Below are 14265 nucleotides of genomic sequence, written 5' to 3'. Positions count from 1 at the left end.
CCAACACTGCCGTGTGTTGGAAAACCCCCCCCCGGAGAGGACGACAGGTGAGGAGACGCTCTACACGACGAGGTCGCTTCACGTCTCTCCATCGTGGACCGGAGGAAGCCGGCCCACAGAGAGTCCAACTGCTTTCATCTGTGGATCGAGGATCGCTGAGGCACCGAGCCGCACAACCGTGGGTTCTCCCAGGATACCCTCGGCCAGACGGATACAGCCAGACTCTACCCCCCCCCCCCCTTCTCCAGTTGTCTTACAAGCGACCGGAATTCCCCCCTAGTGTATCCAGTTCTATAATCATTAAAGTATCATTGCTATTATTCCTTAAATATTCCAGGTTGTATATTTACCGCCTGCGCCACCAGAGATTGGACGTTCTCTATTGATATACCAACGAATACTCATTTGCCATAAAAGTGCATCCTATTTCAAATCATAAATGTAATTAAGTGATTGCTCTACATACCTTTTGCTATGTATTAATTATTATTAAACGCAGACTTTCGACTTGGTACATTTGTGTTGGATCGTTTCATCTACGTGGGAGTGTTTACCATAATTATTTATGCCTAGTACTGGGTGGCCAGAGTCTAAAGTACAAGAGGTAGTGGTAGTAAGTATCATATCTAACAATACAGTCAGGGAATTGTACCCCTCAGTTACAGGTGTAGTGCACCTACCTAGCAGGACCTCTGTCTTTTGTCTGAAGAGGTCTTTGGGTGTAGCGGAGGGCTCTGCAGGGCCGGGCAGGGCAGCCCCGGCAGGGTCGCTGGGTTGTGTGGCGGAGCCAGCCGTGGGGATGGACTTGGCAATGGCCAGGAAGAGCTGAACATCATTGTAGGATAGACGGATGTCTAGTGCTGGGAACTGGATCTGTCAGACCAGACCACAGACACACATGTAAGGACCTTGGTTTCATAATATAAACTTTAAAACTTCCTCTAAGTCTTTATTCATTGCACACATTGACAATGTCATCATGCAGCGACACATGGGTGGGACACACAGGAACACACACATGCAATTTTTGGGTTGCCGATCAAATGTTGTCTCTGCGCTTGACCCATCCCGTCGTCCTTCCCCCCCAAGGGTAGCCGGGAGCAGACACGGGCTGCGGTGTGGGACCTCGCCCAGGGACCAATCTAAGTGCTCCTGTCCGTTTTCATCAGGGACGAACATGCGATCTGTTCTGAATGTTTTTCCATTGGGTTTATATTCTGGAGGGGAGCACGGGGAGAACATGCAAACTCCACACAGAAAGGCTTGGGAGATACCCCACCTGGGTACCTGGCAACGCGGCGACCTGGTCCCCAAGTGGAAATCGAACCCTGGACCTTCTAGCTGTGAGGCGACAGTGTTAACCACTACACCACCGTGCCGCCCTGTTATACTAGTCAAAAAGAAAATGCTTGTGGTAATTTTCAGTCCCATCTCATTTATCCCCTCGACACATTTTGAGTTTTATAGAATGTTGGTAGTGATACCATCAGTGATAATCCGCAAGTGATAATCCATGATCCATTTTTGTTTGTTTTGGCGACATATATTTGTGACAAGCTATCTTTGCCGTTACATTTCTGCACTGTATTGTACTTTTTTCTTTTGCACTGGACCTTAAAGGGGACATGCATTGCTATTCCTAGCACTATTTGGGCAACTTTACACAATTCCTGTGAGTCTATTGAACACATCTGTAAGCTTTTATAAAAAAAAAAAATGCATTGTTTTATATTTCTAATCAAGTACTCAAAAGCCAAATTTTTCTCCCTTTGGATTGCAGGCTGTGTTGGCGTGGCTCCGCCCATAAGCACTGTGTAAATGAATATGTGCTACTGCTGCTTCCCCGCGAGGTCCAGGTTGTGTGTAAATGAGTATGTGCTACTGCTGCTTCCCCGCGAGGTCCAGGTTGTGTGTAAATGAATATGTGCTACTGCTGCTTCCCCGCGAGGTCCAGGTTGTGTGTAAATGAATATGTGCTACTGCTGCTTCCCCGCAAGGTCCAGGTTGTGTGTAAATGAGTATGTGCTACTGCTGCTTCCCCGCAAGGTCCAGGTTGTGTGTAAATGAGTATGTGCTACTGCTGCTTCCCCGCAAGGTCCAGGTTGTGTGTAAATGAGTATGTGCTACTGCTGCTTCCCCGCGAGGTCCAGGTTGTGTGTAAATGAGTATGTGCTACTGCTGCTTCCCCGCAAGGTCCAGGTTGTGTGTAAATGAGTATGTGCTACTGCTGCTTCCCCGCGAGGTCCAGGTTGTGTGTAAATGAGTATGTGCTACTGCTGCTTCCCCGCGAGGTCCAGGTTGTGTGTAAATGAGTATGTGCTACTGCTGCTTCCCCGCGAGGTCCAGGTTGTGTGTAAATGAGTATGTGCTACTGCTGCTTCCCCGCGAGGTCCAGGTTGTGTGTAAATGAGTATGTGCTACTGCTGCTTCCCCGCGAGGTCCAGGTTGTGTGTAAATGAGTATGTGCTACTGCTGCTTCCCCGCGAGGTCCAGGTTGTGTGTAAATGAGTATGTGCTACTGCTGCTTCCCCGCGAGGTCCAGCCCAGGTTGTGTGTAAATGAGTATGTGCTACTGCTGCTTCCCCGCGAGGTCCAGCCCAGGTTGTGTGTAAATGAGTATGTGCTACTGCTGCTTCCCCGCGAGGTCCAGCCCAGGTTGTGTGTAAATGAGTATGTGCTACTGCTGCTTCCCCGCGAGGTCCAGCCCAGGTTATGTGTAAATGAATATGTGCTACTGCTGCTTCCTCGCGCGCGGTTTGTTTCCCCGACAGAAGCTGTGGGCTGTGTTCTGAGCCCCCTCCTCTACTCGCTGTACACACATGACTGTGTGGCAAAGCGGAACAACAACACAATTATCAAGTTTGCTGACGACACAGTCGTGGTGGGCCTGATCTCTGCAAACGACGAGAGGGCCTACCCGGAAGAGGTAGAGGACCTGGCACGGTGGTGTCGGGAGAACAGCCTCTCCCTGAACGTCAGCAAAAAAAAAAGAGATGATTGTGGACTTTAGGAGGTCGGGGGCCAGGGACTACAGCCCCCTCAGCATCGACGGGGCACCGGTCGAGAGAGTGAACAATTTTAAGTACCTCAGAGTCCACATATCTGAGGACTTGACATGGACCAAGTATTCTGTATTTTGTTGTGACGAATAATAAACAAACTTGAAACTGTAATTTTTGCACACAGCGGAGGCAAAGGTTGACTGAACTCTTAACACCCAGACCTCCAGCAGTGGAGGGAAGGGTTGACTGAACTCCTAATCTACAGGCCAGTGGAGGGAAGGGTTGACTGAACTCCTAATCTACAGGCCAGTGGAGGGAAGGGTTGACTGAACTCCTAATCTACAGACCAGTGGAGGGAAGGGTTGACTGAACTCCTAATCTACAGACCAGTGGAGGGAAGGGTTGACTGAACTCCTAATCTACAGGCCAGTGAAGGGAAGGGTCGACTGAACTCCTAATCTACAGACCTCCAGCAGTGGAGGGAAGTCCTCCATGTTGAAGGCGTCCAGCAGGCCGGAGCTGCTCTGGTAGGTGGGGCTGCCGCACAGCTCCACCTGAACGTTGACCGGGTCGATGATGGACAAGGCCGTCTCCTGCTCACTGCCCAGACGGCAGGAGAACACCTGGGAGGAGAAGGGAGGGAAAGTGGAGGTTTTGAAATCAATGCAGATAGATTCTCACATTCACATATTTTTTTTCTCCACACCCTTATTTCTTCCTGCTATTCACATGGCTAACCCTGGCTAGTGATGTGATTAACAACATGATGTTACCTCGATTCCAGCCAGGCATCCAGAAAAGGGTCTATCCAGCAGACGGGGCTTGTAGGTGAGAACAGTGGTGCCCTTCAGAATGATAGCGTTGGTGTCAAGGCAGGAGGAGTCCTCCACCACTACAAACTCTGTGCCTGAGGTCCCACAAGGAAATTATTATGATTATTGTATTTATTTTTTTATAAAACATCAAGGTTATCTTTGGATTCTCATCTCCATTCGTATGCCTCCTCCTTAGGGATGTCCCGATACTCAGTATCTATTCCAATACTACTACAGTACTCAGTGCCATGTTTGTTCAGGAAAACAAACATTTTATGTAAAATTTGTTGTTGAAATTGTTACCAACAGTAATGGTATTATTAATTACTCTTACTCATATCGGTACTCGGTATTGGCAAGTACCCAAATGTAAGTTTAAAAAAAAGTGGTATTGGGACATCCCTACTCCTCCTATTCTCTGACCTGTGACGTTGATCTTGATCTCCAGGCGGCGGTCCTGAGTGACCGTCACCGTGGAGCGTTTGGTGACCACACCGCTCTTCACCGTCTTGGGCATAACGGAGCTGGTAGTGGCGGTGCCGCCCGGGTCGCTGCTGCCACTGGGCCAGCGCTGGCGAGGAGCACTGCCACCCGCAGCCCCCTTCTGGGCAGGCATCCGCAGGAAGTCGCGTACCAGCTGGAGCCAGTCGAATATGAGGAAGACCCGCAGGTTGTTGAGGACCACCGTGAAGCAGGACGAGTCTCGCGTGGACCTGGGAGGGGGACACATTTCATAATGAAACACAAGATACTTGTGTTCTAATGATAAGCACTCAGTGGGAACAAAAACGACGCATCCTAAAGGTCTGTACCAACCAACTGGCCCCGGTCTTCACTGACATATTCAACCTGTCCCTAGAACAGTCATCCCCACCCGTTTGAAAAAGTCCACTATTGTCCCTGTACTTGCCTCAATGACTATCGCCCTGTAGCTCTCACTTCCATAGCCATGAAGTGCTTTGAGAAGCTAGTGAAGGGCTACAGTACATCTGTTCCCCCCCCCCAACACCTTGGACACCCTGCAATTTGCATATCGCCCCAACAGGTCCACAGAGGACGCCATAGCCCATGTGCTGCACACAGCAGCATCACACCTGGACAAAAGGCAGGGGAACTATGTGAATGCTATTCATCAACTACAGCCCAGCATTCAACACCATAGTCCCCTCCAAGTTTGTTGTCAAGCTCAGAGACCTGGGCTTGAACTAGGATCTCTGCCATCATAATTAATTGCATTTATATAGCGCTTTTCTAAACACTCAAAGCGCTTTACAATGTAAGGTGGAAATTGCCTCCTTCACCACCACTGGTAACACCCAACCTTGGGCTACGCAGGCTCAATGGCTGCCATATACTGACACCCGGCACACATCACACTACACAATGGCTGAACGGCTCAGGAGACAGGGATCGATACCAGTCAATTAAAGGGAAGGGATGATTAGGTGGCCTTGATGTCAGAGACCTGATTGGGAATTTGGCCCGGAACGTTGGGGAACCCCCTACTCTTTACGATAGGCGTCCTGGGTTCTTTAACGACCGAATTCAGTCAAGACCTCGGTTTAGCATCTCATCCGAAGGACAACACTCGCAGCTGTACGGTGTCCCTATGCACAACTGTGCACCACCCTGCTGGACAACAACACCACCACTTTCCGACAGCAGCCTTGACCGGGGCTCGAACCGGTGATCTTCCGATCATGAGTCCGGAGCTCTACTCATGTAGCCACGCTCATCACTCTCAACACAGGTGCCGCCCCCAGGGCTGTGTTCTGAGCCCACTCCTCTACTCGCTTTACATGCCTGACTCAGTGACTGTGTGGCAAAGCACAACAGCAACACAATCATTACGTTTGCTGACGACACAGCTGTGGTGGGCCTGATCTCTAAACGACGAGAGTGGCCCGTTCAGCCGAACGCACAATTGGAGGTGGGCTTCCCACTCTCCAGGACATTTATAACAAGCGTTGCAGGGCCAAGGCTAAGAGAATAATCAAAGACTCTAGTCACCCAAACAACTGCCTCTTTGCACTGCTGCGGTCAGCATGCGCTACTGGAGTCTCATAGCTAGTACAGAGAGACTCAAAATGAGCTTCTATCCCCAGGCCATCAGGATGCTCAATGACTCTATGCAATCCATCCATCTACATTCATTGCACACACACATACTCACTTTAAAATACACTTTAAACACTACACCATATGTTATCTATTTTTAAGTTTGCATATTTGTAGCTCATTGTTTGCATTTTGTACTTTAGGTTGTACTTTAGTTGTATATTGTATATTATTTTGTATAGTGTTTTGACTTTATTCTTTTAACTTTTTTACTGTATGAAGCACATTCTCAGGGGGCTCATACGTGACAAATAAAACAAAACTTGAACTAAGGTGCGTAGTTCGGCCCGATGCAAAAAAGGCATATAGCTGAAATATGTACTTAATAAATGCACCTAAAAGGACAGTTCCATGAGTGCCGGTTATTTCTGTAACTATATAACAGCTGGACTGTGCACCCAGTAAGAAACGATTGAAGAAGTTAGAGCTGTGCTGCACTCTCTTGACATTCTTCTTCACAACATCCCACAGATGTATTTGATCCTGGTACCTGTAGTGCAGCTCCAGCTGCAGCGTGGCCCGGTTGGCTCCTGCTTTGGAGGGCTGGAGGATGCAGTCGAAGACGTTCTGCTTGGGCCCGGCTTCGGCGCTGCTGGTGGTCCTGCTGGCCGGTGCCTGTCCGGAGTATCTTGTGTCGTAGGCCAGCAGGGAGTGAGACACCAGGTTCACAGAGTTTGAGCCGTTGGAGAAACTCTCAAAGAGCAGCTTGGACTTCATGAAGTCAAACCTTGAGAGCAAGTAGATGAGATGTTGGGTTATTTGGTGGTTATATGGTTCCCCTACGGTCATTATCACCATACTTGGGCCATGATACAATAAGACTGTGATTCTCAAAATATACTATCATACATTAAAGATCCCCTCCACTCAAAAACATATTTTTGAATGGTTAACTCCTTTTGGAGGCTTGACTTTGACTATATAGATTGTTATTTGTGCAGAACTTGTCAGTCTTCCCCTGGAGAGGGAGAGCTTTTCTTTATAAAAAGGTACTGGACACAGGGGCTGAACAGCTACAGTATAAAAGGTAGTCGGTACTCTATGCAGGGTCTAAACAGTTACATTATAAAAGGTACTCAACACTGGGTCTAAACAGCTACAGCATAAAAGGTACTGGACACATGGTCTAAACAGCTACACTATAAAAGGTACTGGACACAGGGGCTAGTTTCAAGTTCAAGTTTCTTTATTAGTTGTCATACAGGAATACAGAATACTTTTGCATGAAATGCTTCTTTCTGTTTTGCTCCTGAGAGTGTGCTAGATAAAATAACAAGATAGTGTAACATTTTATAATATAAGTATAAAATAGAAAGTCAAGTACGTAAACAAGTGTAAACAAAACAAAATTTGTTTCAATATACATATATACAGTATATGTACAGTCTATACTTCTGTACAGTCTATACAGTCAGCTACTATACAGTACAGTGTAGAATGGTGAGGTATAGCTTAGCTTGTGGTGCCACCTTGTGGTGGTGAGGTGCAATGATAAATATAAGTGTGTGTTAGTGTCTAAAGTGGGTAAAGTGGGTGCTGCAGTGTGTTATTTTTAAAGTGAGTGTGTGCGTGTGGATGTGTGTGTTGTGGGTGTATTTGATGGTCTGTTATTGTTCATTGAGCATCCTGATGGCCTGGGGATAGAAGCTCCTTCTGAGTCTCTCTGTGCTTGCCATGAGACTCCGGTATCGCTTGCCTGATTGCAGCAGTTCAAAGAGGCAGTTGTTTGGGTGGCTGGGGTCTTTGATTATTCTCTTGGCCTTACCCATACAGCGCTTGTTGTAAATGTCTTGGAGAGTGGGAAGCCCACCTCCAATTGTGCGTTCGGCTGAACGGGCCACTCTCTGTAGTCTGCTACGGTCTTGTGCAGTGCTATTCCCAAACCAGGAGGTGATATTGCCAGTCAGGATGCTCTCTATTGTGCATGAGTAGAAGTTCTTGAGGATCTTCTGACTCACTTTGAACTTCCTTAGGCGCCTAAGGAAGTAGAGGCGTTGTCGTGCCTTCTTGATAACACTGGCAATGTGTGCGGTCCATGTCAAGTCCTCGGATATGTAGACTCCGAGGTACTTAAAACTGTTCACTCTCTCAACCGGTGCCCCGTCGATGCGAGGGGGCTGTAGTCCCTGACCCCCGACCTCCTAAGTCCACAATCATCTCCTTTGTTTTGCTGACGTTCAGGGAGAGGCTGTTCTCTTGACACCATCCCGCTAGAACCTTTACCTCTTCCTGGCTAAACAGCTACAGTATAAAAGGTACTGGACACATGGTCTAAACAGCTACAGTATAAAAGGTAGTCGGTACTCTATGCTGGGTCTAAACCAGGGGTTCTCAACCTTTCTGCTGCCAAGGCACCCCTGTGTCCAATAAAATATTCCAGGGCACCCCTATATACAATCAAGACTTTTCCGGTCCTGTCTTTTTTGCTACAATGATGACAAAAGTGCTTGCTTTCAAAATAAGGTCTAAATGGCTTAGTACTGTTGACATTACACTGCTTGTAGTAGTAAATCAAATAGCATATTTTTTTAAATAAGAATTACAGAAAATTATCACTAAAGTGCTATCTGTTGCAGCTGCACTGTTTTCCATATTGCATATTTGGATAAGTGTGACCATTTCTCAAAAACAGAAAATCATGTATTTCTTTTAAATACAGAAAAGGATCAACAAGTTACCATTTCTCAAAAAATATAAATAAATACAGAAGATAAGCACTTGTTCACTCAGTGGACATTTCTAGCTCAATGCGAGGTCTGCTGCTGCTGCTGGCTAATAATACGGTCAATACGTGGGGAGATCTTTGACAAGGCACGCATGTCATCCTCAAGGCTCAACTTGGCCCTATATTTTGTTTTCAGAGCTGTCATGGATGAAAAGCCAGCTTCACACAGATATGTGGTGCTGAATGGTATCAACACCTTAACTGCTGCATCATGAGATACTTGGTACTCAGCACCACACTCAGACCAACATGTTTCCAGGGGCACTTCACTGAAACAAGCTCTCCAGGTGGTATCAGATGAGATTTCAATGAGTTCTTCCAAGAGTTTGGATGGAGATGTGTCAGGAAGCTTTGTCTCAATGTTGTCTGTAAAGGGGTTCTTTATCCAGAGTAACTTGGTGATCCTTTTCTGTGTTTTATTAAATAATGATTTTCAGGGTGCCAGGGTGGTGCACGGCCATCCCGGGTTCGACTCCCGGACCCGGCAACCTTTGCAGAATGTCTTCCCCCATATCTCTCTCCCATCCTTCCTCTCTGCCGGACTTGTCCAATAAACAAATGAAAAAGCTACCAAAACATATTAAAAAAAATTATGATTTTCAGTTTTTGAGAAATGGTCAAACTTATCCAAATGTGGTATTTTCCTGGAAAACAGTGCAGCTGCAACAGATAGCACTTCAGTGATCATTTTCTTTAATCATATAAAAAAAAAAATATATATATATATATATTTTTTTTTTAAATCTCAAGGCACCCCTGGCAGCTCTCTGAGGCACCCTAGTGTAGAGAATCGCTGGTCTAAACAGCTACAGTATAAAAGGTAGTCGGTACTCTGCTGGGGCTAAACAGCTACAGTTACAGTATAAAGGGTACTTGACACAGGAGCTAAACAGCTACAGTATAAAGGGTAATTGACACAGGGGCTGAACAGCTACAGTATAAACAGTACTGGAGGTTCATGTCTCACCTGGCTAGTGAGCGTTTATGTCCTGTGGCCTCAGGGCTGTACATGAGCTCCAGACTGACATCCATCATGTCCACCAGTAGAGACATGCTGGTGTACACGTCTCCACTTAACACCGTCTGACAAGGAGGGACAAAGAAAACCTGCTCAGTAGAATAAGGTTGAGACAAAAGGCCTGTGCCTGTGTGTGTGTGTGTGTGTGTGTGTGTGTGTGTGTGTGTGTGTGCGCGTGCATGCAAGAAAAAGGAAAAGCAAAGTGAGAAAGACACCAAAAGATAAACAGAAATGCTTGTGAATTGTGGCTGCAGAAGTGGTGCAGTGTTTAATCAGTTTTTACTATTCTAAAAACTGCTCCGGCTTCTATGTAACTAAATGAGCTAACATAATGCTAACATAGTGCTAACATAGAACTAACATGGCGCTAACACAGTGCTAACACAGTGGTAACCAGGGTTTCCGTTAGAATTTTTTTTTGCAGGTCTGAGTGTCCGGTAGATTTCAATCTACCGGACAAATGGGATAAATTCCGGTCAGAGTTTATTGAGCTTAAAAACAATTGATAGGCCTATATAAAGAATGACATCATCAAGGCATTTATAATATTTTAACTTAAAACTAGGCTACTTTTGCGTATATACAGTCATTAATATATTCCAAATAAAATAAGTCCCTCGAGACTTCGTGCTGCTGCCGACTTGAGGTGTCGGTGGGCAGTCTGCCCGACCTTAATAAACAGCAGTCTGTTATAATCACATTTTTATGAGCTAACGAATTCCGTTATATTGGACATTTGTATTAATTATATCAAGCGAAGAACTGAGAAATTTGGCAGAGAGAGACGGCAACATTATCGTGGGTTTGCGTGATGTATATCTCCACCTCCCAACGACTTGGTGCTGGTCATAATGTCCTGTGAAAATAATTCCGTCTAAACACAATTTGATTATTTGAATTGTATTAAAATAGGCTAAAATTAAATAGCCTATGCGATGAACGAAACAATCATTTGTTTCATCGTTGCTTCACCAAGCAGCCGGTCTAATAATGACATCCTGTTGTCAGCGCGAGCTGGCTGCTGATATATTTACGTGAAGCATGGAGCAGCAGTGTTTTTAGGTCCGGTCTGGAAACCGCTCAGCAGCGCCCCCACCCAACAGCTGAATTGCCAATGGCTGAATTGGAGTACTGCACCCTGCCGGCCGGCAGATGGATGCTTCTCGCAAATATATCAGCAGCCAGCTCGCGCTGACAACAGGATGTCATTATTAGACCGGCTGCTTGGTGAAGCAACGATGAAACAAATGTAATGATTGTTTGTTTCGTTCATCGCATAGGCTATTTAATTTTAGCCTATTTTAATACAATTCAAATAATCTAATTGTGTTTAGAGGGAATTATTTTCACAGGACATTATGACCGGAGAGATTAAATATGTCGGACTTCAACAGATTTTGCCGGTCAAATACCGGTAATTACCGGCTAACGGAAACGCTGGTGGTAACATAGAGCTAACATAATGCTAACATAGAGATAACACAGTGCTAACATATAGCTAACATAATGCTACCATAGAGATAACACAGTGCTAACACAGTGGTAACATATAGCTAACATAATGCTACCATAGAGATAACACAGTGCTAACACAGTGGTAACATAGGTTCACAGGATTGATTTTCATTCAATCAATCGGCGCAGAATGGGTACAATACAGTACGGCTCAATACACACAATTGTTAAGGGGATGCAGACCAGAGAAAGACTTTCATCTTGTTTACATCAGGGTCCCCCATTTTCAATTCATAATGAATTGTAAGTAAGGGTGCAACTAGCACCGTGCAATCCATTCTTTGTGGATCTAGCCCTTAGTATTTGTCAGCTTTAATGGAAAACTCCAACATTTTGGGAAATTAGCTTATTTTATTTAACATCTTCCCTGGAGTTAGACAAGAAGATACATACCTTTTTCGTCTCTCTGCATGCATTAGGCTTAGGGAACGCCTGGACCGTTAGCCTAGCTTAGCTTCATCACTGGAAGTGGGTCAGACATTTACCCGAGTTCCCTACAGTCACGAAATACACACTCCAAATACAATCAAAATACAACTCCAAAACGTTCCTGTAAACATGTTGTGATCTGTGTATTTACCACGTCTCCCAGTCACACAAGTCTCCCAGTCACACAAGTCACATGAGTCTCCCAGTCACATGAGTCTCCCAGTCACACGAGTCTCCCAGTCACACAAGTCTCCAAGTCACACAAGTCTTCCAGTCACACAAGTCTCCAGTCACACAAGTCTCCCAGTCACACAAGTCTCCAAGTGACACAAGTCACACAAGTCTCCCAGTCACACAAGTCTCCCAGTCACACAAGTCTTCCAGTCACACAAGTCTCCAGTCACACAAGTCTCCCAGTCACACAAGTCTCCAAGTGACACAAGTCACACAAGTCTCCCAGTCACACAAGTCTCCCAGTCACACAAGTCGCCAAGTCACACAAGTCTCCCAGTCACACAAGTCTCCAAGTCACACAAGTCACACGAGTCTCAGTCACACAAGTCTCCCAGTCACACAAGTCTCCCAATCACACGAGTCTCCCAGTCACACAAGTCTCCCAGACACACAAGTCTCCCAGTCACACGAGTCTCCCAGTCACACAAGTCTCCAAGTCACACGAGTCTCCCAGTCACACGAGTCTCCCAGTCACATAAGTGACTTGGAGACTTGTGTGACTGGGAGACTTGTGTGACTGGGAGACTTGGAGACTAGTGTGACTGGGAGACTTGTGTGACTTGGGGACTTGTGTGACTGGGAGACTTGTGTGACTGGGAGACTTGTGTGACTGGGAGACTTGTGTGACTAGGAGACTTGTGTGTCTGGGAGACTTGTGTGATGACTCGTGTGACTTGTGTGACTAGGAGATGTGGTAAATACACAGGTCACAACATGTTTACAGGAACGTTTTGGAGTTGTATTTTGATTGTATTTGGAGTGTGTATTTCGTGACTGTAGAGAACTCTGGTAAATATCTGACCCACTTCCAGTGATGAAGCTAAGCTAGGCTAACGGTCCAGGCGTTCCCTAAGCCTAATGCATGCAGAGAGACAAAAAAGGTATGTATCTTCTTGTCTAACTCCAGGGAAGATGTTAAATAAGCTAATTTCCCAAGATGCTGGAGTTTTCCTTTAACACAGTAGATAAATACATTGTAGACACTGTTTAAGTAATTTACAATAGATAGAATTATAGACGGATAGATAGATATATATGGTAGATTTATAGATAGATACTTTCTATGGATATTCTTTCATTAGCAAAAAACCTGCCAGGATCTGACACTAAAGAAATCTGGAGGACGAGTGACAGAGCAGGGACAGACGACGGAAGACAAGACAGTGTGTGACAGGAGTGTGTGCATCCTCACATAGCTACTGGGGTCCTGCAGGTTGTAGGGCCGGAGGAACTCTTCTATAGGCTCCCCCAGGTTGTTGTCCAGCAGACCTCGGATCAGCTGGTAGCGCTCCAGGTCCAGGGAGCAGTGTACCGACGACAGGCTGCCATGGATGGACATGTCTGGAACCGCGTGGCTCAGCTCCCTGCAGACAGCAACCACACACACAATTAACATGACGTAAAATAATATGACAGGACCACAGTGTTTCCCCCTACCACTCAAATCAAATCAAATGTATTTGTAAGGCCCGACAACACACGTTAATGTCCCCATGGGCCGGACATGTCTTCTTTAAACAAGTCAAGAAGAATCACAATAAATCAAGAACAAAACACTATGAAAGCCAAAATAAAATGTAAAATGAATAAATGCAACACTCCCAGACATACCCCACACGAAGATAAGGGAAAAACTCACTAAAAACCTAGCAATAGGAAAAGAGCACCACAGGCAATGTGGAGGGGAGAAACCTTAGAAGGGCTGTTCAAGGGGGATCTCCCTTCTTAGATGTCGGTGATAGTAGTGTTGCTATAAAACAGGCGAAACAGTTGGTAAGTATGTACATATACAGTACGTGTAATGAAACACAAATATGTATGTTATACCACTGCCTTAGGGTCTCAGTATACTTGCTTTTAACCAAGACAAGCGGCATTGTTCACATACTTGCCTGCATATTTTGGTTGTACCTGGAGGACTGAAAAGTATATCCCCTTGGGCAGTGCTTCCCAATCCTCTCCTCGAGGCACCCCAGCCGTTCCATGTATTTGTTAAATTCCACCACCATCACACCTGATTCAACTAATAAAGGGCTTGTTAAGTTGAATCAGGTGTGCTGGTGGTGGAATTTAACAAATACATGGAACGGCTGGGGTGCCTCGAGGAGAGGATTGGGAAGCACTGCCCTAGGGGGCAGATCAGGGCCGAATCCTCCCTCGCCGACACATAGAATTATATAGAAGAATATCTTCCTTGTAAATTATCCACTATCCAGATTTGCAACATAAACATAAAACATGGCGACACTCAAGGAGGTTATCACAGCAGAAAAGGGTCTCAGACCGGTTTTTGTGCAGCTTTCCATGTGGAGTTTCAGCGTTTAGCCCGTCACATCCACACTGCCCCCACTGGTGACGCGCTTCAGTGCATATTTCAGACACACAGCATTCATTTCTGAGGACGTGCAA

General features: G+C 45.9%; 1 protein-coding gene across 1 annotated transcript in view; it reads right to left on the bottom strand.

The window, feature by feature from the left end:
* The window catches only part of vps13d (vacuolar protein sorting 13 homolog D), a 200101-nt gene that overhangs the window by 112892 nt on the left and 72944 nt on the right, over window positions 1–14265 (bottom strand). Inside the window, exons 27-33 of the mRNA XM_084334010.1 lie at window positions 13049–13220; window positions 9628–9743; window positions 6426–6662; window positions 4241–4530; window positions 3776–3909; window positions 3470–3625; window positions 681–873 (exon numbers count right to left, since the gene is read on the bottom strand). Of these exons, the coding sequence (XP_084190136.1) occupies window positions 681–873; window positions 3470–3625; window positions 3776–3909; window positions 4241–4530; window positions 6426–6662; window positions 9628–9743; window positions 13049–13220 (1298 nt within the window). The remainder of the gene's footprint in view (window positions 1–680; window positions 874–3469; window positions 3626–3775; window positions 3910–4240; window positions 4531–6425; window positions 6663–9627; window positions 9744–13048; window positions 13221–14265) is intronic.

The sequence above is a fragment of the Notolepis coatsorum genome (assembly GCF_963971535.1).
Source record: "Notolepis coatsorum genome assembly, chromosome: 17".
Lineage (NCBI taxonomy): Eukaryota > Metazoa > Chordata > Actinopteri > Aulopiformes > Paralepididae > Notolepis > Notolepis coatsorum.
This window is presented reverse-complemented; position numbering and strand designations above follow the sequence as displayed.